At 40.1% G+C, this 25,336-nt stretch overlaps 1 protein-coding gene across 1 annotated transcript in view; it reads left to right on the top strand.

Moving 5' to 3' along the window:
* CPD (carboxypeptidase D) overlaps positions 1-25,336 on the top strand; it is a 46,722-nt gene that overhangs the window by 3,129 nt on the left and 18,257 nt on the right. The window contains exons 2-10 of the mRNA XM_087702850.1: positions 1,327-1,574; positions 6,837-6,979; positions 11,168-11,337; positions 12,462-12,826; positions 14,130-14,321; positions 17,936-18,103; positions 19,389-19,498; positions 22,521-22,623; positions 25,157-25,299. Coding sequence (XP_087558976.1) covers positions 1,327-1,574; positions 6,837-6,979; positions 11,168-11,337; positions 12,462-12,826; positions 14,130-14,321; positions 17,936-18,103; positions 19,389-19,498; positions 22,521-22,623; positions 25,157-25,299 — 1,642 coding nt within the window. The remainder of the gene's footprint in view (positions 1-1,326; positions 1,575-6,836; positions 6,980-11,167; positions 11,338-12,461; positions 12,827-14,129; positions 14,322-17,935; positions 18,104-19,388; positions 19,499-22,520; positions 22,624-25,156; positions 25,300-25,336) is intronic.

The following is a 25,336-nucleotide window of genomic DNA, read 5'->3' on the forward strand; positions in this document are numbered from 1 at the left end:
TGCTAAGTGTGGACTAGAACTCCCAGTCTCCTGGTTTCTAGGCCAGCACCTTGACCAGTAGCCAAACATGGTTTAAAATAAATGATCATTGTTTAGTGTGTGCTTGTTTTGACGTGCATACAAGTCCTATTTTCTCTTACAATAACCTTTTAAAGCTTATTAGCTGGGGAGAGGACACAACCTGTGTCTCCCTACTCCTGGTCAAATATTGCAATTTCTCCACCACCCTGCAATGGTTCTGAGGCTGGTAGTTAGCGACTTGTGTAGAATCCCCCAAGGAGCCGAGAGGGGAGTAGAATGTGGGTTTCCCTGCTCCTTGTTAAGCTCTTTCACTCACAGATCAAGCAGGCCAAGCGAAAGGGATTGACTTAGAATCCCCCGGGTCTTCATTTATTAAAATCTATATGTCACCCATCTCATTGATAATATGACTCTGGGAGGCTTACGGACGGGACATATTAAAAGAGCTTGTTTTTTTTAACTAACAGTGAGGATAATCAGTTGTGGGTCCTTCATCACTGGAGATTTTCAAGAAGAGACTGGACAGTCACTTGTCTGAAATGGTATAGGGTCTCCTGCTTGAGCAGTGGGCTGGACTAGAAGACCTCCAAGGTCCCTTCCAGCTCTATTCTGATTGATGATCTTATGAGTGCTTTGGTTTTAAAAGTAGCCTATGAATAAATTACTGAAGGAATTAATAAATGTGTGAATCCTGTTCATAATTTTTCAATATATAATGTAATGTTCTGGTTGGCACATAACAACTTCTTAAAAAGAATTTTTTTGATGCTAGCTTGCTTAACATTGAACGGTATCATATCCTTTTTGCACTGCTGGAAAGAAAGTAACTAAAAGAACCGATATTTAAATAAAGCTAGAATCCCCTCCTCATCCCCTCCTGAGCCAAGGTGGCGCAGTGGTTAAATGCAGCACTGCAGGCTACTGCTAGATCAGCAGGTCAGCAGTTCAAATCTCACCGGCTCAGGGTTGACTCAGCCTTCCATCCTTCCGAGGTGGGTAAAATGAGGACCCAGATTGTTGGGGGCAATATGCTGACTCTCTGTAAACCGCTTAGAGAGGCCTGAAAGGCCTATGAAGCGGTATATAAGTCTACTGCTATTGCTATCTTCTGCAATCGATCTGCTATATTTAGGGCATTTCATTGTGAGGTTACATAGCTTTCAGGTATCCATTGACGTTCCTGCAATTTGGTTTTGCTGCTGCTGATTCAAATACAACTACTTTAGTAGGAAAATAAATACTCTTTACCTCCAAACTGCTGAGATTTTGACTAGTGTTGTTCTGTTGTTGTTTTTTAAAATACAGGTTTGTGCTTTCCGGGAACTTTCATGGGGGAACCGTTGTTGCAAGCTATCCATTTGATGACTCAAAGTCACACAAGTCCTCGGGGATATACAGTAAATCGGCTGACGACGAAGTTTTCAAATACCTGGCAAAAGCCTACGCATCAAACAATCCCATCATGAAAACGGGCACCCCAAACTGTCCTGGCGAAGAGAAAGAAACCTTCAAAGATGGCATCACCAACGGAGCTCAGTGGTATGATGTAGCAGGTAGGTTGCTCAACTGACGTGGTTGCCAGCTAATTGAGTGGAGCCTTTTGATGCAGAGCGGCATAGATAATGTTGGAAAGAAACTGCCTTACAGAGAAATATGCTACTGAAAAGAAAGTATCCTAGCAACAGGGCCAGCGGTGGCTATTGATTCTGCTTGTTTAAATGTCATTGCCGTACCCAGTAAGGCAACATATCAGGAAACCATCAGGTTTAACTAGTATAAATAATTCTTGAATTACAACCACAATTGAGCCCAAAATTTAGGTTGCTAAGTGAGGCATTTGTTAATTGAGTTGTTCCCCCCTTTACGACTTTTCATGTCACTGTTGTTAAGTGAATCGCTGTGGTTGTTAAATTAATCATTGCAGTTGTAGTAAACTAGTTGTTAAGTGAATCTGGCTTCCCCCATTGAGTTTGCTTGTCAGGAGGTCACAAAAGGGGATCGTGTGGCCCCGGGATACTGCAACCGTCATAAATATGAGCCAGTTGCCAAGTGTCTCAATTTGGATCGTATGAAATGGGGATGCTGCTGCAGTGGTTGTTTGAAAACTGGTCATTAGTCCCTTTTTTCAGTGCTATTGTAACTTTGAACGGTCGCTAAATGAACTGTTGTACGTCGAGGACTACCTATAGGGAGCACATGTTAAGCCAAAGCACTTGTAGTATGGCTTGTTTGGGCATATTGCAATTGGTTGAGGTTCCCTCTGGATGCGCAAAGTTAGAAGAATGCTATACATTCCACTTGAAGATGGATGGATGCAGCTGGTCTTATTCTGATTAATATGGGAGACAGGTTGTCCCACAAGTAACCAGGCCCTGTGGCATGTCGGCTCTAGGAGGAATAACCAGCATTTTGAATTGTGCTCAGAAATAAACCATCAAACCAGCTTGTGAAGCAGAAGTGTTACATGGACATATTGAACCGTGCACTTAGGACCAGTTGAAGCTTCTGGGGGGTCTTCAAGGGTAGTCCCACATAGAGAGGTCAAGCTGCGAACTGACAAGGAATGAATGATGGACTGAAGGTCTCTTTGATCTAGGAAACACTAAAACTGCCCCCCTCAACATCTGCCTAGGATGTACCATAGTTAGATCCCGCAGGGTTGGCACACTTCCAATTCCTTCAATTAAATATTATCTATTGGAACTATGGAAATGTGCCTTCTGTAGTAGAACCTAAAAAATGACACACAAACACCCCCAAAACTCTAGATTCCCCCCCTCCCCAACACACAAATATACTGCTGTTGCTTCCAACTCTGTTACGCTGTATTCTGCTGGTAAGAACCAGGTTATTCAACCAGGCCTTTCACAAGGAAGAATGAGACACAGGCTTCTGTTGCAATAATTTATGAAATACCCAACTGCTAGTAAAGATTGTAAAAGATTGCATGTAGAAGAGCAGGTAACTTATATTCCATGCTTATGAATTGTAAGGTTTCCTCGTGAAGAAAAGTAGATACGTTGAGGCATTTAAAACAGTAGTTGTGCTCTATTTGTGACAGATGTTTCCATGGCTAATTAGGTGCTTTTGGTGTTGCTGTTGATAGTGCAATAGCATTGTGTGTTTGTTAGTAGGATTCACTGAGTTAGGGATTTTTTTACTTTCACTGTGAGTTATATTGGGTTGGGGGGTGCACAAAGGGAGGCTCAGCCAATCTCATTGTACACATGTACTCTGACAATAAAGGTTCGAATTAAATTGAACAAAGGATTGCATATACTACATGTTATGCCAGTAGTTAGCTTTGGTATAGCAGCTGAACAAGTATGTTCAATTAGTTAAAATTAGTTGTGATCCTGACCCGGCCTTCACGTGGTGCCCCCCGTTCCCACCAATCGGGCTCTGTCGACCCTTGGGACTGGCGTCCCCTTGGGTATATCCAGCCGAAACAGCTTCCATGGATCGCCGTATACAGTGGCGTCAAATTTCCATGGAAGTCGCCTATACCCATGATGGGTGAAGAGGCGTCAAGTACAAGTACAAGTACAAGTTGTGATCCTGAAAATACATTCAGCATCACAAAAGAACATCTAAGATCTAACTGAAATAATGTTTAAAAATATCTGTACAGGATGTGTTTGGTAGTTGATTTCTTATGCAATAGACATTTCTTATGTCAACCTATATATTCCTGATTTCTTTTTTTGCAATTCTGCAGTTGGTTTTATTGTCTTTATGCATTTGTGGGGGTGGAGGTGGGGGTGTCTTGACCATTTTCTATTAAAGTTTAAATAATATAATTGTTTTACATTTTGTAAGCTGCCTAGAAATGGTAGCTTTAATTTAGCCTATAAATTTGATTAAATTAAGAATGGATTGCATTAAGTATGACTTGTTGCCAAGTGTTTTGATTTAGGATTTAGAGACTCTTTATATTATTCTTTTAATTATGTTGGATTAAAGAAGCATACTTTTCTTATTCTAATTAAATGCTCTATATCTAACTATCCTGATTTCTTTTTCAATAACTTCATTTAAATTAGTGATAAACCAATTAAACAACCACATTTAAGTCTAATTATCAAAATAAAATTAGTTCATTGTTATCAATGGAAAAGAAATAGTATTTTGAAGCCATGAATTATGCCTGTTAATAGTTTTATATAAGGACTTCAGTAATTTTGTTATAAGTAAGATAGGTAAATGTCAGATCTAATGAGAAAAATAACTTTTTATCCTAATAAAGTTAATGATTTAATTTTAATAATTTAAAATTTAATAATTCAGTCAGCAGATTTTTACACTGGCCAAATGTCTTATTTAAATAAAACCATCTCTTTTTATCAGCAATCATTATCTTCTTTTTCTGTTATAGCCCCCATTTCTCTCTCTCTTTCATCATAGCGAACACACCCAAATAGTAGAATAAGATATGAACTAATTATATGTACAAGAATTGCTGGGTTTAATGTACCATACAAGGAAATAGAATGAGTAAATAGTTGTAAAAGGTAAAATTATTACTCAGCTCAAACCAGGATATCCTTGAAGAAGCAGGAACCTTTTTTTGCATTTACAAATACATCTGTTAGGTAGAAAACTATGAATTGTCGATTAATTCTTTGAAATCATAACAGGAAAATGCATGTTTTTATATATAACAAGCATTGTGATGCCCTCCAGGTATTTTGAAATAAAAATCCCACAATCCCTCATCAATTATCATAAGGCTTCTGATGGGAAACTTTTTAAAAGTATACTGCTGTTATTCACAACATCTGACAATTAACAAGAACAATATTAAAATATCACAAACCTAAAACTCATAAAACATCAGTGTCACATCCCTGCTATATTTTATGGCAGTGGTAATAATAATTGAAACAAAACTTATAGCTTCTGGATCTTTTTTTCTCTTTTGCTTTTTCCTTCTACTTCTTTTTCTTATGCAATGCTTTCTTAAATTGTAGTTCTTTTAAAAAAATGTATATCGCAGAGATCAGCGGTTCCCAACCATGTTTCCTGATTCCTGCTTTTTATATACTTCACAGCATTTATTGGCTAAACCTTCTTGCAATCTGTTTCTCTCTTCATTAAAATAATAATAATGTGACAAACTGGCACTCCTCACTTTTATAAGCAGATCTGTTAGTAGCTGTGAACTTCAAAACTTTTGTGTGTTTGCTTAAGAAAAAATCTTCCTTGGCACTGTGGTATTTACAGTACCTCTTTAAGTCCTTTAGACAGTTTCCCATGTTACATGAAGCCTATCATCTACTTGGAAAATTCCCACTGTCCATCTTAGATATGAATTCTGAGAGCCTAACAATTGAAAATTGAAACAATATAATGAAATCCCTACCATTCTAGACGTAAGACACAACACTAAAATACTCTGAGCACATTAAACCAGGCACACCTATATTAAGCTCATCTAGCATTCTGGCTTGGTGTCTGGATTTAGCCAGGTCTTTGGAACAACCATGACCTGGAGAACTGAGACTGTGTAGTTGCAAAGTTATCTCTTACTGTTATGATTGCAAAACATCGTGATTATTTCCATTATCTAGATTTTTTTCCCTAATCATCAAAATCACAAAGTGTGGTGTGTTTTTTTTAATTTCGTGCAAAAAAATCTATAAAAGTTTTCCAGTCACAAATATATTGTCTTTTCTCTGATCAATGAAGTCAAGTTAGCCATCTGTGCAAATTCCATCATTTTCACCGTCCATTCCTGCATTGTGGGTAGTATTGAACTTTTCCACTTTTGAGCATATAGTAATCCCACCACAGTTGTCCTCTGTAAAAACAGAGATCTGTGTCTGTTTTCTAGCTGTTTGACTATTATAAGTTTCAGCGTTGCTGGAACTGCAAATGGTTGCTAAATGAGGCAATCGCTAAATGAGAACTACCTGTATATATTTTTTCACATTGTATTTTAAATGTGCGAAGAACAAGGATTTGCTATATGACTTTGCATGCCAAGAGAAAATTTTGTATTTGTGCAGGGTGCCCCTTCATCTGTTTACCTTTCTGCCACCGAATTTGGCACTCCTGCTTTGAAATCTAGAAAAGTTATTTTGCTAACCTTAAGAGCTAATGTCATGTTAAATTAACTTTGGAACAGGGAACTTGTTTTTCAAGTTCTTAACTTTCTTTGGGACTTTGGATAGGTACATTTTTTGGGTAGGTACAGCTTAACCTACTAAATAGGAGTATAATAATGATAAAAATGGGGAGAGAGATACACTTTACTATTAATTTTTCAAAAGAAGAGTGTATGTATATGTTTGTCTGTCTATCTATCTCTTATCTATCTACCCACCTACCTACCTACAATCCCACCCTTCTTTGAGTGAAATGAAAATTATATCAATAAGGTATTTAAATACATTTAAATTATCAAATATTTAAATAATATGGTAGAATTGAAAGGTTAGTCCAATTCTAAGCATCATATTGATCTACTGAAGAATAAAAAGGGAAGATGAGTATAATAAAATGCCTCAGAAATAATGAAAAATCAGGACTCCTATATATTAACCTGTTAAGGTTTTTTTTTGTAAACATGACCACATATGACAAATAAGGAAGTTGCATGATCTCAAAATTCCAATTGTTATTTTTAAAGTAGCAGACCCCTATCTGGCTTCTCCTAAATGGTCCTTTGTTTCTTTGAAAGTTGAAACTGGTTTCAACTGGGTTTTCCTGCCTATTGAAAAATGCTGATTTGAAATCATGTGAAGAGAAGTCTGTTGATGCAACAGATTGTTCTTTGCTTAATTATTTCATGATTCTTTCTTTAAATTCCTTAGGTGGAATGCAAGATTATAACTATCTTTGGGCTAACTGCTTTGAGGTCACATTTGAACTTTCCTGTTGCAAGTACCCACCAGCTTCTCAGCTTGAGCAAGAATGGCTGAATAACCGGGAATCTTTGTTCACTTTCATTGAAAAAGTAAGATGTGACTTTAACTCTCTTCTTGACTATGTCAGCAAAACAATCCATGTATATTTGAGTCTGTCTTTGTTCTGGAAAATGAAAAGACTTTATTCATCTCGGTCTGGGCTTTTTTTGCCTGTAGATTTTGAATATGCTTCTTGTTTGTCAGAATGTCAGCTCTGCCTAATCCCTTTTGACTCATATATTGGACCAAGTACACAGTTTAATGTTGGTATTATTATTTTGTGACACACATAAAGCTGATGATTCGTACCAAATGAAATAAGAGAAAATGTAATTGTGGTACATCAAAATTCAGGCAATATTTAAAGAGAAGGAAGTGTCACTGATCCATGTTTGAATTTCTTTGTTTCAAATCACAAAAAGACTTTGGTTTAGAGATCTAGACTAAGCTGTAAATAATAAGTGTGTTTGGTTTTAGCAGTTTTGTAATTTCAGTTAACCGTATCATATTTATTAAATTAATGGCTAAGCAAGCAATAATCAGATTTGTGTTGATCAGATCTTTGTCTCAGTTTCACATTTAACACATTTAACAATTACCCAACTAAGCAGGGAATAAGTAATCCCCCCCCCCTCACTCAAGTTCCTTTTCCTTCATTTGCCCAGAGTAAATGGTGGACTGGTGGATCTTCACAAGCTTTATCCAGTGTCACTTATATTATCTAAATTCTCTCAGATTTTTCACTGTAGCTGACTGTGTGTGCTCAGAAATATTCAAGTATCTTAAAAATACTTTATCTCAAGAGTTACACGAAGTTCTTTCAAAGTTACTTCCTGTCCTGATCTCTCCTTCATATCTAAAGTCAACCCTGGTAATTATTCACATATCAGACTAAATGGTACTGCTTGTATTCAGCTATTGATTACAGGTAATCCTCAACTTACGACCACAATTGAGCCCAATATTTATGTTGCTAAGAGAGAAATTTGTTAAGTGGGTTTTGCCTCATTTTACGACTTTTCTTGCCACCATTGTTAAGTGAATCACTTCAGTTGTTAAGTTAGTCACATGGTAAATCTGGCTTCCCCATTGACTTTGCTACTCAGGTTGCAAAAGGGGATCACATGATCCCGGGACACAACCACGATAAATCTGAGTCGGTTGCCACATGTTTGAATGTAAATGTCAGGGATGCCTCCCTTCAAACCCTAAGAAAGAAACCCCCCGACTCCATTGATTTAGAGAAAAGGTATCGGTACTTTTACTAAGAACGAACTGATAGCAGCAAAAACAAGGCAAGATCTGAAACAAGCTGCCTGAAAGTTACACATTGAAAGTCACCCCAAGTCCCTCTCCCCGGGGTCCCAGCACCAAGAGACCAACCAACAACCAGTAAGATATTATGGGAAAGCTCCTCTGCAGGTATTTCTCGCCTCTGGAGTCTCAGGATGGTTAGCCTTGACGAAGTATAAACAACTCCACTCAGCATGCGTGAGTGCAAACCTCTCTTCCAGTTCTCATGGGATGGCTCGCTCCCCCCATCCCAAATGCTCAACGCCCCCTCCCCCCCTTTCTTTGGCAGCTGAGAGCGAGCATACATTAGGAAACTAGACATCCAGCTGACATTAAGTCACATGAGCATCAGGATGCTACAATGGTCATCAGCATGAAAAAGGTTAATTAAGTCACTTTTTTCAGTGCCACTGTAACTTCAAATGGTCCCAAAATGAACTGTTGTAAGTCGAGGACTAGCTGTATCAGAGTCAAGTATATGCAAGCCCTACCTTTCAAGGTCTGATTAAAGAATGGCTGATCATGGAGCCAACCACTAAATATACAGACATGGTATATTAAGCCATTCCATGGTTTTACAGTTCAGGTTATTGTATTCTAATCCTAGAAACTTCATCACTTTGGTGGCTGTGACTCACAATCGGTATCCTTTTGGGGATGGGAGCTAATCTGTGGTTAGAATTTAGAATAACTTTCTTATCACTTTGAATGTACACCAATCAGCATACATTAAAATGAAATGTTGTTGCATACAATAAAATGGTTTAGGGTGTTGTCCAGATTAGACTAAAGGATTAACTGCTTAAGGAGTCATTTGTCCTTTTTGAACGTAGCACAGAGTGCTGGCAAAGTTGAGCTGCTCATATATCAGCAACAGCATTGATAATTTTCTCTTTTCAATAATTATAATTGCATAGGAAACACCTTTTGATATCAGAGGAGATAAAAGAAAAGTTAGCTTTCATCCATCCTGCGCCTGTCATTTGACTGTTGTGCATAAACTAAAATTATTCCCAAAATTGCAGCAATTAAAACAGGGACAGATCATGATTTGTCACTGTTTTCAGCATTACCGTTCTTTACAGGTCTCAGGGAATTACTCACTCTGTCACACACTGAGAGCAGAGCACTCAGGTATCTAAATCTGTTGCACGAAATCCTTTAGGCATGGAAATAGTTTTCTTTCATCTGAGTTCCCTGAGGAGAAGGTCTTTATTTTTAAACCAAATGGCTTAAGGCATAGATTGCAGCAGCATATGAAACCTGCCTGAGCTTGTTCTGATAATACACTCTGCCAGGGTATAGTGATATACATCTTTTCCTTTTTCATCTTTTTCAGAAATATTTAGGACCATGCATAAAACACATTTGCTGAAAGAGAGCCAGTTTAGTTAAGGTGCTAGCATAGAAACCAGGGAATAGGGAGTTCTAGTCCTGACATGGCATGAAAGCCAGCTGGTGACTTTGGGCCAGTCCCTCTTTGTTAGCCCAGTTCAATAGCAATAGCAATAGCAGTAGACTTATATACCGCTTCATAGGGCTTTCAGCCCTCTCTAAGCGGTTTACAGAGAGTCAGCATATTGCCCCCAACAATCCGGGTCCTCATTTTACCCACCTCGGAAGGATGGAAGGCTGAGTCAACCCTGAGCCGGTGAGATTTGAACCGCTGAACTGCTGATCTAGCAGTAGCCTGCAGTGCTGCATTTAACCACTGCGCCACCTTGGCTCCTGTTCAACTCACAGGATGGTGGTTGTGGGGAAAAAAGAGGAGAAATTAGTATTATTTATTTATCTATCAAACCTGTATGCTACCCATCTCAACAAACGCGTCTCTTTATTTGAGTAACTTATAAAGTAATAAAGGCAGGATAAAAATTTAATAAATAAATAAAAGGCATAGTGTTGCATATTTCCCATGAGGAGTCCGGTGAGGATGCTGTCAAGCCATGTCCTCATAAATCAATAGTTGACTTTGCATAAATCACAGCAATTGGCCATAAATTTATCGGCACCTTCCTCAGTCTTCTAGCTGTGGAAGAAATTCTTTCACTTTACTCCTGGGCTTCTTAATATCGGCTCTTTCTCTAGTTCTTTTATGAAATGATATGTCCAACCCCACCAAGGTATAAAAAAATAGGTTACTGCCTCACTACGAAATGACAACACATTATTAGATAGTTACATCACATCAAAGAAGAAATGGCATGATGAAGAAAGACAAGTCTTCTAGTCTCATTTGTGTAATTTTATTAATGAATGGTAAATAATGTTGAATGTGAAATTAGTACAAAGTAACACAATAATATTAGATAACAAATATTTTAATGCAACATTCCCTCTTATACCTGCCAGTTGCCACATGAATGTCTATTCAAGTTCTGGTCAATAGCCCTAGCAATAAATAACGTTGTGCTTTACGTACCTTCTTATACCTAATTTTATATTCTAAAGCCACATGAATTCATCTGTTTTGAGTGAAGCATTTTGATAGAAGCATTGCACAAAAATGGCATGTTTATCTGTAAGATTGCACTGAGTTGATTCATCTTTTGGCTTCTACAAGCATGACTCAAAACACGCACAACTGTCCTCTTTGTTTTTCTTGGCATTTTGTTTTTTGAAAGACAGCCTGTGTTCCGTTTCAGTAGCTGTGACAGAAACAATCCCTTGGTTACAGGAAAATAAGTCTAAAATGGCTGATAAAAATCCATGACATTCTCTGCCAATTTTTTCTTGTTATATTCCTTATTTTATTTCGTTTTTGTGCGCAAGCTTAACAGCACCCTGCAACTTTCCTTGGGTGAGGAAAAAAAAAGAATATTGCACAGATTGCTTAGCATGAAATTAGCAAGTTACTGAATATGAGAGGAATAATGTAGCCTCATGATAATAAAAAAAATGTTTACAACGTGTTCTGGATCTAATTCCCATTTTATTTAATACAGGTACACATTGGAATTAAAGGATTCGTGAGAGATTCGGTCAGTGGTGCTGCCTTGGAAAATGCAACCATTGCTGTGGCTGGGATTGCTCACAACATTACGACCAGACAGTTTGGTGACTATTACAGACTGTTGGTGCCTGGGACCTATAATATCACAGCTTCTGTCCCAGGGTAAAGTATATGGAGCTGGCATCGACATGTTCATTCTCTTTGGTGTAGTTTCTTCTAGTAGCGAACTGCTTGATGGGAACATTACGAAGCTTTGTCTTATTTTGCCATATACTAAGCAGGCATGTCATATAAAACAGGCACATAGAAAAGCAGGAAACGACAGTAGTTATAGCAATAGCAGTAGACTTATATACCGCTTCATAGGGCTTTCAGGCCTCTCTAAGCGGTTTACAGAGAGTCAGCATATTGCCCCCAACAATCTGGGTCCTCATTTTACCCACCTCGGAAGGATGGAAGGCTGAGTCAACCCTGAGCCGGTGAGATTTGAACCGCTGACCTGCTGATCTAGCAGTAGCCTGCAGTGCTGCATTTAACCACTGCGCCACCTTGGCTCTAGTTCCATGAGGATTAGGCCTACCTTCAATGTTTCTTTGTTAAGAATGTTTCCCTTTATTAAGGGGAATCGAGTGAAGGATTTGGAACAGCTGCACTGCCAGCCTGAGGTTTGCAATTAAGCAGCCATAAAAATGGGGCTTTGAGGTGGGACCCTTGATTTTGGTTCGTTGAGAAATAATAACGCTGCTATTTGGTCTTATTTTTTTCACTAAGAAAATGGGAATGATATTCCAGATGAATACAGGTTATCCTTGACTTATGACGACAATGGAGCCCCAAATTTCTGTTAAGTGAGACATTTGTTAAGTGAATTTTGCCTCATTTTACGACCTTTCTTGTCACAATTGTGATGTGAATCCCTGCAGCTGGTATGTTAGTAACTTGGTGATTAAGTGAATCCGGTTCCCCCATTGGTTTTGCTTGTCAGGCAGTTATAAAGGTTGATCACCTGGGACACAGCAACGGTCGTAAATATGAAGCAATTGCCAGGCACCAGGATTTTGATCACATGATCATGGGGAGGCTGCAAAGGTCGTAACTGTGAAAAACGTTCCTAAGTCACTTTTTCCAGTGCCGTTGTGACTTTGAACAGTAACTGAACGAACTGTTGTAAGTCGGGGACTAACTTAGTAATAGAATTAAAATAAATTCTATTAGGGATGCTCTTAAGCCAGGCGAAGCTAATGCCCGCCTAAAAGCATATTCTTCTGCCTTTTTTTCCCCATCAGTTACCTGCCAGTCACCACGGAGAACGTCGAAGTGAAGGAAGAAAATGCAACTGTCGTGGACTTTTCTTTGCACCCTGTAGTCACAGTGTTGACTTCCAGTCCCACCAAGGAAGCTCTGATAACCACCAGCGACTCTCTTGACAGTGCAGCAACTACCACTGCTGTAAACAGGACAACCTCTGCTCTCCAGGTGATCCAGCCGGATGATTTTCGCCACCACCACTTCCCTGACATGGGTATCTTTCTGAGGAAATTTGCCACTGAGTACCCAAACATCACCCGGCTCTACTCGGTGGGCAAGTCAGTGGAGCAAAGGGAACTGTACGCCATGGAGATATCGGATAACCCAGGCATTCACGAAGCAGGTAATTTCCCATTCTGTAGTTTTTGCTGCATGATCTAGATCAGGGGGTGTCAAACTCCCTGTGTCATGTTGCATGATGTTTCACGATGTTTTTCCCATTCACAGCGCTGGGGGTGGGCGTTGCCTGTGTTTGATGCGTCAGGCCCGCGGGCCACCAGTTTGACACCCCTGATCTAAATACTAGTATTTTGAAAAAAGGGGGAAATATTTCTCCCCAGTGTTACGAACTTTCATCAGGTCTGTTAACTTAGTTACCATTTTTCAAAGGTAGAAAGACCAGCGTCCTGTAATCTTTCCTCATAAACGAGATGGTCGAATTTTTATTATTATTATTATATATTTATCCTGTAATAGCCATTTTGTTTTGTTTGGATTTTAGTTTGACTCTTCAGTTTCAATTTTGAAGTTTTGCCAATAATTTCAAATGGCTTTTACTAGAGTCTTCTTTGGGCCAAATGACTTTCACTTATGTCCATTATAGGTTCTGTTAACATTATAGACCATTTGTTTGGGCCTAATTAAAGAAATAAAGCAATACATGTTAATTGTAAAAAAAAATGTAAAAAAAAATTACAATTCCAAAACATTAGATACGTAGGTATGCATTTATAAGGTACTTGTTTATACATTTGAAGATTGTCTAAGTGTCTTGTGTAACCCGGAGGTGGTATTCAGCAGGTTCTGACCAGTTCTGGAGAACGGGTAGCGGAAATGTTGAGTAGTTCGGAGAACCAGTAAATACCACCTCTGACTGGCCCTGCCCCCATCTATTCTCTGCCTCCTGAGTACCAGCTGATTGGGAGGGAATGGGGATTTTGCAGTATCCTTCTCCTGCCACGCCCACCAAGCCATGCCCACCAAGCCACGGTCACAGAACCGGTAGTAAAAAATTATGAATCCCACCACTGCTATAACCCATGTGGCACGAGCAGCTCTTGGATTCATTTGGTGGGCTGTGAATGGTGGTTTCAGATCATGTTAACATCTGAATCAAACAGGGAGAGAGAACTGAAATCTCTCTCTCTCTCTCTCTCTCTCCCTCCCTCCCCCTTCTTCCCTCTCTCTCCCTCCCCCCTTCCGCCCTCTCTCTCTTTCTTCCATCCTTCCATCTATCATCTATTTCTATATCTTTGTATTGTCTAACTATTATATATCTATTTATGGTCTCTGTCTGTCTGTCTATCATTCCTCCCTCCCTCTCTCCATCTTCGTATGATCTATCTCAGCTTCTAGACGTCCTTCCTGTGGAGTAGACAGACTGCCAAGTGCGATGGCTAAACTAAGCATCTCTGTTCCTCCTCCAGGTGAACCAGAATTCAAGTACATTGCCAATATGCACGGCAATGAAGTGGTAGGAAGGGAGTTGCTCCTCAACCTCATTGAGTACCTCTGCAAAAACTACGGAACCAATCCTGAAGTGACCGACTTGATCCAAAAGACTCGGATCCATATCATGCCATCGATGAACCCTGATGGCTATGAGAAATCTGTAGAAGGTAGCCTTGCATGCCAGCTTTCTTCTTACCCTTCTAGTAAAGGCGTTGGCCAATGAAAGGGGGTGGTTTTATAAGGCAAACGGCTTCGGGTTTTTTCTGATAGGTAACTTTAATCATAATGTACATAAAGAGACCCCTTTCTATTCTGTGTTTTAGCCCAGAGTAGACTTTTCCTTGACTCATCCCTGTGCTTGTTTCCTAATTTTTCTTTATTGTACTTCATTTATCTCATATTACAGAAGAAAGGACGTTCTCAAGCTTAGTTTGACCCTTTGTGGCCATTTTCATGTGCACCAGGCACAGTGCAGAAGTGGTTTAGCAGTTGATCTTGAGTGAGACTTTTTACTTCTTGGAAATCAGACATTACTAAGCAGGCTGATTCTGTTCAGAGTCTGATCCTGGAGACACCTGTGTGCCAAGATTCAGAGTGCTTTATATGTCCAAACCCACACTTTTAAATTGCATTTGAAGGTCTGTCAGGAGTCAGTGCAGGGCCAGTGACACAAATGTGCGAACCTGCCAGTGATGGATGCCAGTTAGCATATGAGCTGCTGCATTCTGGATCAAATGCAATTTTCAAGTGCATTTAGTGCTGTGCATTGCAGTAGTTTAGGGAAGTGGTGATAAGATATCCCAAAGGTGCTGTTTCATCAGGAGGCAACTGGACTTCCTTGTTTTTTCTTTGAAGACGTTTCACTTCTCATCCAAGATGCTTCCTCAGCTCTGACAGAATAGTGGGGAATGGTCTGAATAGTCCAGCTGCCGCCTGAAAAAGCACCTTTGGGACAACCATGACCTGGATGACTGAGAATCTTTACAGACTTTTGGTGATCATTTTAGAGGATCAGGCATTTTACATTCAGGCATTTTACATTAAGCAATATTTCATCCTGCTTTTGTGGTTTAACTCCGCAAAGCACTAGAGAAAGGAAGTGGAAGTTTACATCAGCCCAGGCAGGCAGGGGAGGTATGCTGTAGATCCGTCGGCTAAAGAATTCCAGCTGGCAAGGTCCAGGATGAAATCCGCCTGTGCCATTGCCCCTGCCCTGTGGAATATTCTCTTCCCAGAGGTGAGGCCTTCGAGAAAGGCATAAAAGCATGGCTTTATGGCCTCCCTAGGGGTGCACAGAGAAGCATGCTGATGTAGGATTGATTAGCGCCCTGAGGGCCCTCCCTCCACCTTTTAATTAACTTTTAATGTAGAATTTTAATTCTCTTCGCCTCTTTTAATTTTTATGTACATTTTGTTTATGTTTTCATACTTTAGGTGGACACTGCTCGGAGTCCCTGTGTGAGGGAGATGAGCAGTTTCAAAATTCGATAAATATCATTTTATTAGCAAATTAAATAGCTGAATGGAAAATAGTCTTTAAATCTTAGTTGTCTGCTTAACTTCAAAGGAAAAAAACTGAATGCAGCCCTAAAACAATGGAGGATTGGTGATAAGCAATAAATTTTAAAAAGGGGTGGCATTACGAGTTGGCAGTTATAATCTTACTTATTAAATTTTTACAGCTGCCCATCTCATGAATGTGATTGTGTGGCCTGCAATAAAAACAGAAAAATAAAACCACATCTTAAAAGAACCATAAAAATAGGAAACCTGTATATAACTTGGGACGATGTTGAAAAATCCATACATCATAGACCCATTTCTGTTCCTAAGGGATATAGGGCCTGTTGGGGAAAACCATGCCTTAAGATGTCTCTGGAAGGCCAGTTGGATCAGGTCAGGTTTTGCCTCAAGGTGCATAGCAATAGCAGTTAGACTTATATACCGCTTCATAGGGCTTTCAGCCCTCTCTAAGCGGTTTACAGAGTCAGCATATCGCCCCCAACAACAATCCGGGTCCTCATTTCACCCACCTCGGAAGGATGGAAGGCTGAGTCAACCTTGAGCCAGTGAGATTTGAACAGCCGAACTGCAGAACTGCAGTCAGCTGAAGTAGCCTGCAGTGCTGCATTTAACCACTGCGCCACTTCGGCTGCATGATGTGCCACAGTAGAAAAGGCTCACTCCCTGGGTCCGATTCACATGGAACTCCTTAACAGAAGTCCCCACACCCCAAACCTTTGAGCACCAGGGACCGGTTATGTGAAGAAAGGTTTTTCCACGGACCGAAGGTGGTGTGGTTTTGTGTGCTGTCTGCATCCCATAGATGGGGGATGTTTACTTCTTTACACAGCCCATTTTCTGGCATGCCGCAATCTGGCACCAGTTCACGGATTCGGGGTTGGGGATGCCTGCCTAATCATACGAGACCCATACAATGCCCTTCCTGCCTGACCTGATGGGAATCCTGCATGATTCGCGCGGTTTGCGCAAGAGCAAACAAACAGCACGGTTAGAAAGGAGGTTTAGTGTCCCAAAGGTATTTTTTTCAGAAGGCAACCAGATTTTCTTGCCTGCGCCCCTTGAAAACCTTTTGCTTCTCATCCAAAAAGCTTCTTCAGTTCTGAAAAAACTTGTTGGATGAGAAGCAAAAGGTTTTCAAGGGAAACACCACCACCACCACCCAGAAAATCCAGTTGCCTTTTGGAAAAGCAATTCTGAAGAAGCTTCTTGAATGAGAATTTAAATAGTTTCAAGGGGGAAAAAAAACCAAGAAAGCCTTTTGAATCATGGCCTGGATGATTAAGAATCTCCATAGAAAAGAAGGCTTAGCATTTATTAGTGCAGGAGCCATGATATAGGGGCCGTGGAAAGATGAAACAATGAAAGCTGGGTCATTCATGAAAGAAAGAGACCAAATTTGACAATAACGGATGCCATGTTTGGCAAGCCACAACTTGGGGTTTGAACAGTAGCTTGTTCGGCTTCACCTTGAATTCTTTCTATAAATGTTTGTAATGGCTTGGGGCCAAAGGCATACTGCAGCAACACAAAGAACAAATTGTGGTTCTTCATACAATTAGGTAGTTCTCCACAAGCAGAACTTCTAAAGTTTCTGAGATGAATACAGGTAGCCCTCGACTTACGACAGTTCATTTAATGACAGTTCAATGTTGCAACGGCACTGAAAAAAAGGGACAGGACCATTTTTCACACTTGCAACTGATGCAGCATCCCCATGGTCACCTGATCAAAATCCTTGGCTTGGCATCTGGTTCACATTTATGACGCTTGGAGTGTCCCAGGGTCAAGTGATCCCTTTTGCGACCTTCTGATGAGCAGTTAACGGGGAAGCCAGATTCACTTAAAAACCTTGTGACTAACTTAATAACTGCAGTGGTTCACTTACGAGAAATCGTAAAATGGGGCAAAATTCACTTTACAAACGTCTCGCTTGACAACAGAAATTTTGGGGCTCAATTCTGGTCATAAGTCAAGGACTACCTGTAAAGTTTTCACTTCTCCCTTGATAATTATGACATCTCTTGGTAAAGGAGGATTACAGAGAAAAAAAAAAACTATGTCTCTTGCTTTGCTCACTTAGAAGTACAAATTGAAGAAATGGTGTAGGGTCTCCTGCTTGGGCCAGGGGCTGGACTAGATGACCTACAAGGTCCCTTCCAGCTCTGTTCATCTGTTAAATTTTGTGTGCAGGAAGGATAGATATTGATCATCGCTACAAAGCACAGATGGTTCAACCAGGCTCTCTTCTGTTTCTCAGGGGACGTGACAGGAGTTTCCGGAAGAAACAACAGCAACAACTACGATTTGAATCGGAACTTTCCAGATCAGTTCGTCCGTATCACCGAACCCCTGCAGCCAGAGACCATAGCTGTGATGAACTGGCTGAAGACCTACCCTTTTGTGCTATCGGCAAATTTGCATGGAGGTAAAGAGGAATGCAGACGGGCTTGGGTGGAAATGTACAGCACTTTTATTCTAGGCACAATAAGCCCGAGGCCTCACTGCAGGAAAACTTACCAATGCATGGAAAAGGGTTTTCACTACATAATTTGATCTGATGATAGCTTACAAGCTAGGATTGCTGGCCAAGATCACCCAAAGCAGAGCCTGTAATAATTTTTTAAAAGTTGTCAGCGCTCCAAATATCATCCAAAATTAAATCAGAGTTCAAAGCAGATCTTTCCCCCCCCCCCTTTTTGAACTGTGAGCCGCCCTGAGTCCCCCCAGGGAAAAGGGCGGCGTACAAATAAAGGGAAATGAAAGTTCCAATTTGGTACATCAATACCAAATTTGGTACCAATTTGAGACACGTCGGTACATCTGTGGAAAACCCGAATCGGAAAGCTTCCTGGGTTTCCCACCCAGTTGAAAGGTCATGATCTTGCCCCCCCCCTCCACACCCCCAAGTCCACCACATGGTCCAATCTTCCACTGCCACGCTGGAAATTCCACCCATCCAATTCCGGTCAGGTGCAGAGGTGGAGAGACAAAGGATAACCGTGGCTTTCTAGAAAGGAATGTTTTATTTTGGCAACAACACATTCTACTCCTTACTATTCCCCCTCCCAATTCCCCACTAATGAAACAGCATAGTAAAATAATAGAATGTGTGGCAGGCCAAAGATCCTAAAAGGAATATGACTGCAGGCCTGACAGAAGTGTTCAGATTCAACACACGTACTCTTATTAGGGTTGCTTTGAAAATGATTAAAATTGCATTGAAAAGAACGCTGATTGATTGATTTATCATTTATTGTTTCTTAAATTCATACGCTGCCCATCTCACTGTCCAAAGGGATTCTGGGCAACTTAAAATGTAATTAAATCAAATTAATTGTATTGCATTTATTAAAACAGAATTATTTTTAAAGTATGCACAACCCTGGTTTTTGTATAGTTCTTCTGAAAGGACCAGTTTCCCCCTTTTTGGTTTTGGGGGGTTTAATGAGTATATTTCCTCTGTATTGGCTCTTGAATTTTAAGAATAAGTAACAGCAGGTGCTGTCTTGCCACCTATTGATGAATTCCCCTAGCTGGATTTTTTAGTCATTGTTGTCTTTATTTACCTACATTAGTCTTATGGCTGGTTGCGAAATCTAAGCAAATAGTATTATTCTTTACTGTGGTGGTGGAACAACTGCCTTTTATGTTACTATCAATTTACTCAGTGTAATAAAATCCTGAAAGCTTTTTTTCCCCGCACTTCGCAGGATCTCTGGTGGTTAACTACCCCTATGATGACGATCGGCTAGGAGTCGCCACATACAGTAAATCCCCCGATGATGCTGTTTTTCAACAGCTAGCTCTTGCCTATGCCAAGGTAACAATTATTGGAAGGTGTCTCCAGTGGATCCTAGAACCTCTGAGATCCACTGGCTTACTTATCACACACGGTGGTATCTGGGTTGTGATTCCTGGGTGTTACAAGGAATTTAAGAGAAGCTACATTTTTTTAAGCTGTCAGGCTTGTGCAGACGAAATGCAGTTATATAGCTCATAGTATGTATAAAGCATCCACAGTAAGATACCTACAAGAATTAAAAGGCAATGCAGCTAAAATTGAGCAATACATAATAGCATAATAAGCCAATGGCATTATCTGTTAGAAGGGCTTTCTGGAAGATGCTATTGTTGTTGTTTCATCTATGGAAATTCGCCATGGTTGTCCCAAAGGTGCTTTTTCAAGAGGCAACTGGACTTTCCGGTTTTTCTCTGAAGACATTTCACTTCTCATCCAAGAAACTTCTTCAGCTCTGACTGGATGGTGGGGAAGGGAAAGATTCATACTCCTTGCAGACAGCTGGTCATTTGCATTCTTCTGAATCTGACTAGATTCCAGCAGCCCATCTGCATTTAAAAGATACAGGCCACTCTAAAGTCCACATTTTGGATAGAGCGGGACACTGGTTTGAAAGAGGGGTCAAAGAAGCCATCTATGTCCAAATTGAACAGCCCTCCCTCAACAGAAAGGGGGGGGGGATACGATATCATCTATCTCCAGTCTACAACACAGTCCTTTCAGCAGTTCCAAGAAGGCTCCACACCCATTTGCACCATTCAGGTGACCTTGAAGACACAGATAAACCTCCGAGTGGCCTCAGTGACCCTCTAAAAAGGATGCAAATGATCAGCTGTCTGCAAGGCGTATAAATCCTTCCCTTCCCGACCATCCGGTCAGAGCCGAAGAAGCTTCTGGGATGTGAAGCAAAATGTCTTCAAAGAGAAACCAGAAAGTCCACTTGCCTCTTGAAAAAAGCACCTTTGGGACCTTTGCTTTTCCGGTTGCTTTGTTTATATTAATAAGTAGGAGTCCTTGCTAATCATTGCAGTACGTAAAATAAATAATATTGACAGACTCTAGAATGTGATGAAAATTGTCCCCTTTGTAAAGAATATATTTCTTTGCTCTAACTGTAAATGAATCATTTGTTTTATTCAGGGCAGGGCAGAGAGTTTCACACAAATTCATTTATCTTTTTAGGGGGTTCGCAATATCACAAAGATTAAGAAGTTCTCCATCAAACCATAATGAAATCTTTATTTAACATGATATGTTAGCTTAGCCATTGTGCTTTGCAATCACGGTGCACACAGCGTGGGTGAACAACTTTTTTCAGTTTGACTTTTGTGGAGGCCAAATTCCAAAAGGAAAAAAGAAAAGAACAAAGAACAAAGAAGTTGATAGGGTTAGGGCCAAATGTAGATTTGAATTAATTCAATTGAAATTACATTGGATCAGTTAAATACAGTTTTTCTTCTTGCTCCTTCCAAAAAAAAAAATAGAATTTTCTGGCAATTTCTGAAAGGACTTTGCCTCTTAACATTTTATGACCTGGATGTGGCTTTGTGGAATAAATTTGCTCCTCAGATTTGTGACTTAATGTCATTCTGAAACCAGCCACTGTAATTATTTTATAAATCCAGAAATGAATGATATATAGTAAAGGGAAGTGTAAACCCAGTGACTGACCGGGGCATCCTGGAAAATTTATTGCAAAATGTTTGGAAGGCACTAAAGTTCTAAAAAAAAAAAGTGAATTGTTAGTTGCACATACAAGAATGTTACAAGAGGGCCTGCTCTCCAAGTACCTGGAGAATAATGATAGAAACAGTGTGATCTGAATAAACTCAAGTCAACACTTTCAAAACCAATTTTCTGGTTTTATTTATTTCTGCAAAAAAAATATAAAAAAATATCAGGTTATCTTGATTGTAGTTCCTGCTAGGTTTCCTTCTGTTACATTTGCACCAACAGGTTGCTTAGATTTTAGGGAATGAAAGCTGTAATTTTTTAAATTTAATTTTAAATAGGGACTCTGTGACAATTATGAAGCTTGGTGGGTGATCCTGAGTCTCACGTAGCCTTTCCTGTCTCACAGGATTATTCAGTTAAAATTGCAAGAGAATGGTATACTGGATTAATGTTGGGATAAAGAGGTGTAATTTTTCACATATTTTTATTTTCAGATACAGGTAGTCCTCAATGTACGGCCATAATTGAGCCCAAAATTTCTGTTGTTGAGGGAGATATTTGTTAAATGACTTTTGCCCCATTGTACAACCTTTCTTGTCACAGTCGTTAAGTGAATCACTGCAACTGATAAGTTATTAACCCGGTTGTTAAGTGAACCTGGCTTCCCCATTGACTTTCCTTGTCAGAAGGTCGAGACCCTGCAACCGTCATAAATATCAGATGCCAAATACACAAATTTTGATCACATGACCATGAGGGTGCTGCAGAGGTTGTAAGTGTGAAAAATGGGTCATAAGTCACATTTTTCAGTGCTGTTTGTAATTTTGTATGAACTGTTATAAGCTGAGGACTACCTGTACCATCCACAAGGGGAAAAAAGGGAGGTTTAGAATTAATCATTCACAAACTACTTACCAGTACTTGTACCCTGTTTAGATGGAAGCTGAAAAGTGATATTAAAAAAAAAATCCATAATGACTTAAGACTTGGATTTTTCCAGTCTGAATTTAAGAATATGTAAGCTCAGTCTCTTTGGGGTCAAGATAAGGTGCTGCTGACGTCGGTCACATCCACATATACTGTTTTCCTTGAGCGCCTGACCTTTTCCATCTGGCACGCTTTACAACTTCTCAGTCTAGCACAAAGCCCTGGGATTTCCCGGTTGTCTCCCTTCCAGGTGTCGAACAGGTTTAGCCTGCTTAGCTTTTTTATAACATTGAGAGCACAAGGAACTTCCTGTGATCTGTTAATTTCACACTACTGCTCATAAAGAAACAAAAACTCGTTGCATGATAGAGTTGCTCTGTGATTTCAAGCGTAATGTAAGAATAAACGGCATGAAACCCAAATTCGAATTCTGCTCTTTCAGGAGAATGTGGAAATGTTCCAGGGCCATCCGTGCGACAACATATATCCTGAAGAGTATTTTCCTCGTGGCATCACTAACGGAGCGAATTGGTATAATGTCCCAGGTAAAGCATAAATGCCGGAAATGTTTGTTTGGGGGGGGGGCAGCGGGGCGGGGGGGACAACATACATACATACATACATACATATATACATACATACATACATACATACATACATACATACATACATACATACATACATATATATATATATATATATACTGCGCCACCTCGGCTCATCAATACAGAGCCGAGGTGGCGCAGTGGTTAGGGTGCAGTACTGCAGGCCACTTCAGCTGACTGTTATCTGCAGTTCAGCGGTTCAAATCTCACCGGCTCAGGGTTGACTCAGCCTTCCATCCTTCCGAGGTGGGTGAAATGAGGACCCAGATTGTTGTTGGGGGCGATATGCTGACTCTGTAAACCACTTAGAGAGGGCTGAAAGCCCTATGAAGCCGTATATAAGTCTAACTGACATCTATGGGCTTTATGTGTGAAAATAAGACCTGAGATCCTCTTTGGATTGTTCTGTGTTTCTCAAGATGAAGAATTTTTCCTTGTAAGCCAGCCATGATGAGGGCTGTGAAAAATGTAGTTGTTTTTTAACATCAAAACAGTTTTGACTTTGAGATTGGGAGCTTTGAGTTTGGAACACTTCCTTTGAACTGCTTTGCCCATCACAAATGGTTATTTGCTTGTTCTATGTGTTGTCAGAGGGGGGAAAACTTAATTATTGAGCATAGCTGCACTTAATAACAATTGAACAGACAACACACCCCATAAAGCATCTCAGAGGTTTATTAGAATGTAAAGCATAGCAAACATAAGTCACTTACATTAATCACATTGCAATGAGGGTCAATTGGACAAGCAGTCAAAAGGGGGGGAGGGGTTTGAGGCCAAACGCCTCCCTCCCATTATTCAACATTTCATTATATACCTCAAAATCACATTGCTTCCAGGATTCTGCCATTGAGCATAGCAACGAGGCTAGTTTATCCATTCCTCCAACCTAACTAAAATGTTGCAACATGGCTATTTTTATATGTACTTTAAGAGCACACTTCCTCTTTGCCCGTAACATTTTGCAAGCTAAGCAACTGTCAGTATTGCAAAGCACCATTTTGACATACTTAAAGGTCACAATTTCAGCACCCAGATTAACGTTGATTTTATTTCAGGCCCTTCAGCCCTTAATATACACGATAGTGCAGGTAAATAGGCCTTTATTAAAACAGTGTTTCTCAACCTTGGCAACTTGAAGATGTCTGGACTTCAACTCCCAGAATTCCCCAGCCAGCGAATGCTGGCTGGGGAATTCTGGGAGTTGAAGTCCAGACATCTTCAAGTTGCCAAGGTTGAAAAACACTGTATTAAAAAACAAAGGTGCACATAAAAAAAATTCCCTTACAGTGTCCAAACCAGAATTTTTTTTAAAAATCCACGTGTACACAGTATGTGAACACAGCCAGCATTTAATGAGGAAACGGCATAGTGTTCCAACTACATTCCTTTGAGTTCCATTTTTTAAAAAAGTAAATAAATACTGCCTCCTACCGTTAAGCACAGGTATTTTTAAGAAAACAGTTCTGTTCTCTATTCGGCATCTTTTTTAAAATCTTTTTTCTACTTTAGGCTGGTCCTTATTTCCCATGAATTTAATTCAGTACTACTGATATAAAAAAAAGTACAGCTAATCCTCAACTTACGGCCACAGCTGACACCAAAATTTCTGCTGTTAAGTGAAACAATGGTTAAGTGAGTTCTGGCCCCATTTCACGATCTTTTTTGCCACAGTTGTTAACTGAATCCCTACAGTTGATCACTTAGTAACCTGGTCATTAAGTGAATCATGCTCCCCTACTGACTTGGCTTGTCAGAAGGCCACAAAAGGGGATCATGTGACCCTGCAACCGTCATAAATACGAGTCATGTCACTTTTTCAGTGTTGTTTTTCAGAACGGTCACTAAATGTTGTAAGTCGAGGACTACCTGTACTGCTACTTTGGGAGCAGTGTGTGTAGTTGAAAACGATTCTGCTTTCAAACTCCTTTCCCTAAAATGACCTCTTGCTTTACAGGTAGTCCTTGACTTCCAACCATTCTTTTAATGACCGTTCAAAGTTACAGTGGCACTGAAAAAAGTGACCTATGAACTTTCCCCACATTTACAACCATTGCAGCATCCCCATAGTCACGTAATGAAAATTCAAACACTTGGCAACTGACTCGCATTTATGACGGCTGCAGTCTGCCGGGGTCACTTGATCCCCTTTTGCGACCTTCTGACATGCCAAGTCAATGGGGGAAGTCAGATTCCCTTAACAACTGCATTGCTCACTTAGTAACTGCAGTGATTCACTTAACAATGGTGGCAAGAAAGGTTGTAAAATAGGGAAGAACTCATTTAACACCTGCCTTGCTTAGCAACATAAATTTTGAGCTCAATTGTGGCCGTGAGTCGAGGACTACCTGTATTTTGTTCCACAACCTCCAAGTTTTCTGGTTAGGATTTCACCTCTGTGGGATTAATTTCCTTTATTCTCCTGCTGCAAAGCATAAGCCATTGATTTCCCTTCCAATAATGCTCGTTTCAGGAGGCATGCAGGATTGGAATTACCTCAACTCCAATTGCTTTGAGGTGACTATTGAATTGGGCTGTGTCAAATACCCCATGGCAGAAGAATTGCCAAAATACTGGGAAAAGAACCGCCGGTCTCTGCTGCAGTTTATCAAGCAGGTAAGGTGATTTGCTGCTCCGCGCGATTAAGTGATGC

Source organism: Thamnophis sirtalis, unplaced genomic scaffold, assembly GCF_051295495.1.
Source record: "Thamnophis sirtalis isolate CommonGarterSnake01/CBP01778 unplaced genomic scaffold, rThaSir2_p1.2 scaffold_17, whole genome shotgun sequence".
NCBI classification, from domain to species: domain Eukaryota; kingdom Metazoa; phylum Chordata; class Lepidosauria; order Squamata; family Natricidae; genus Thamnophis; species Thamnophis sirtalis.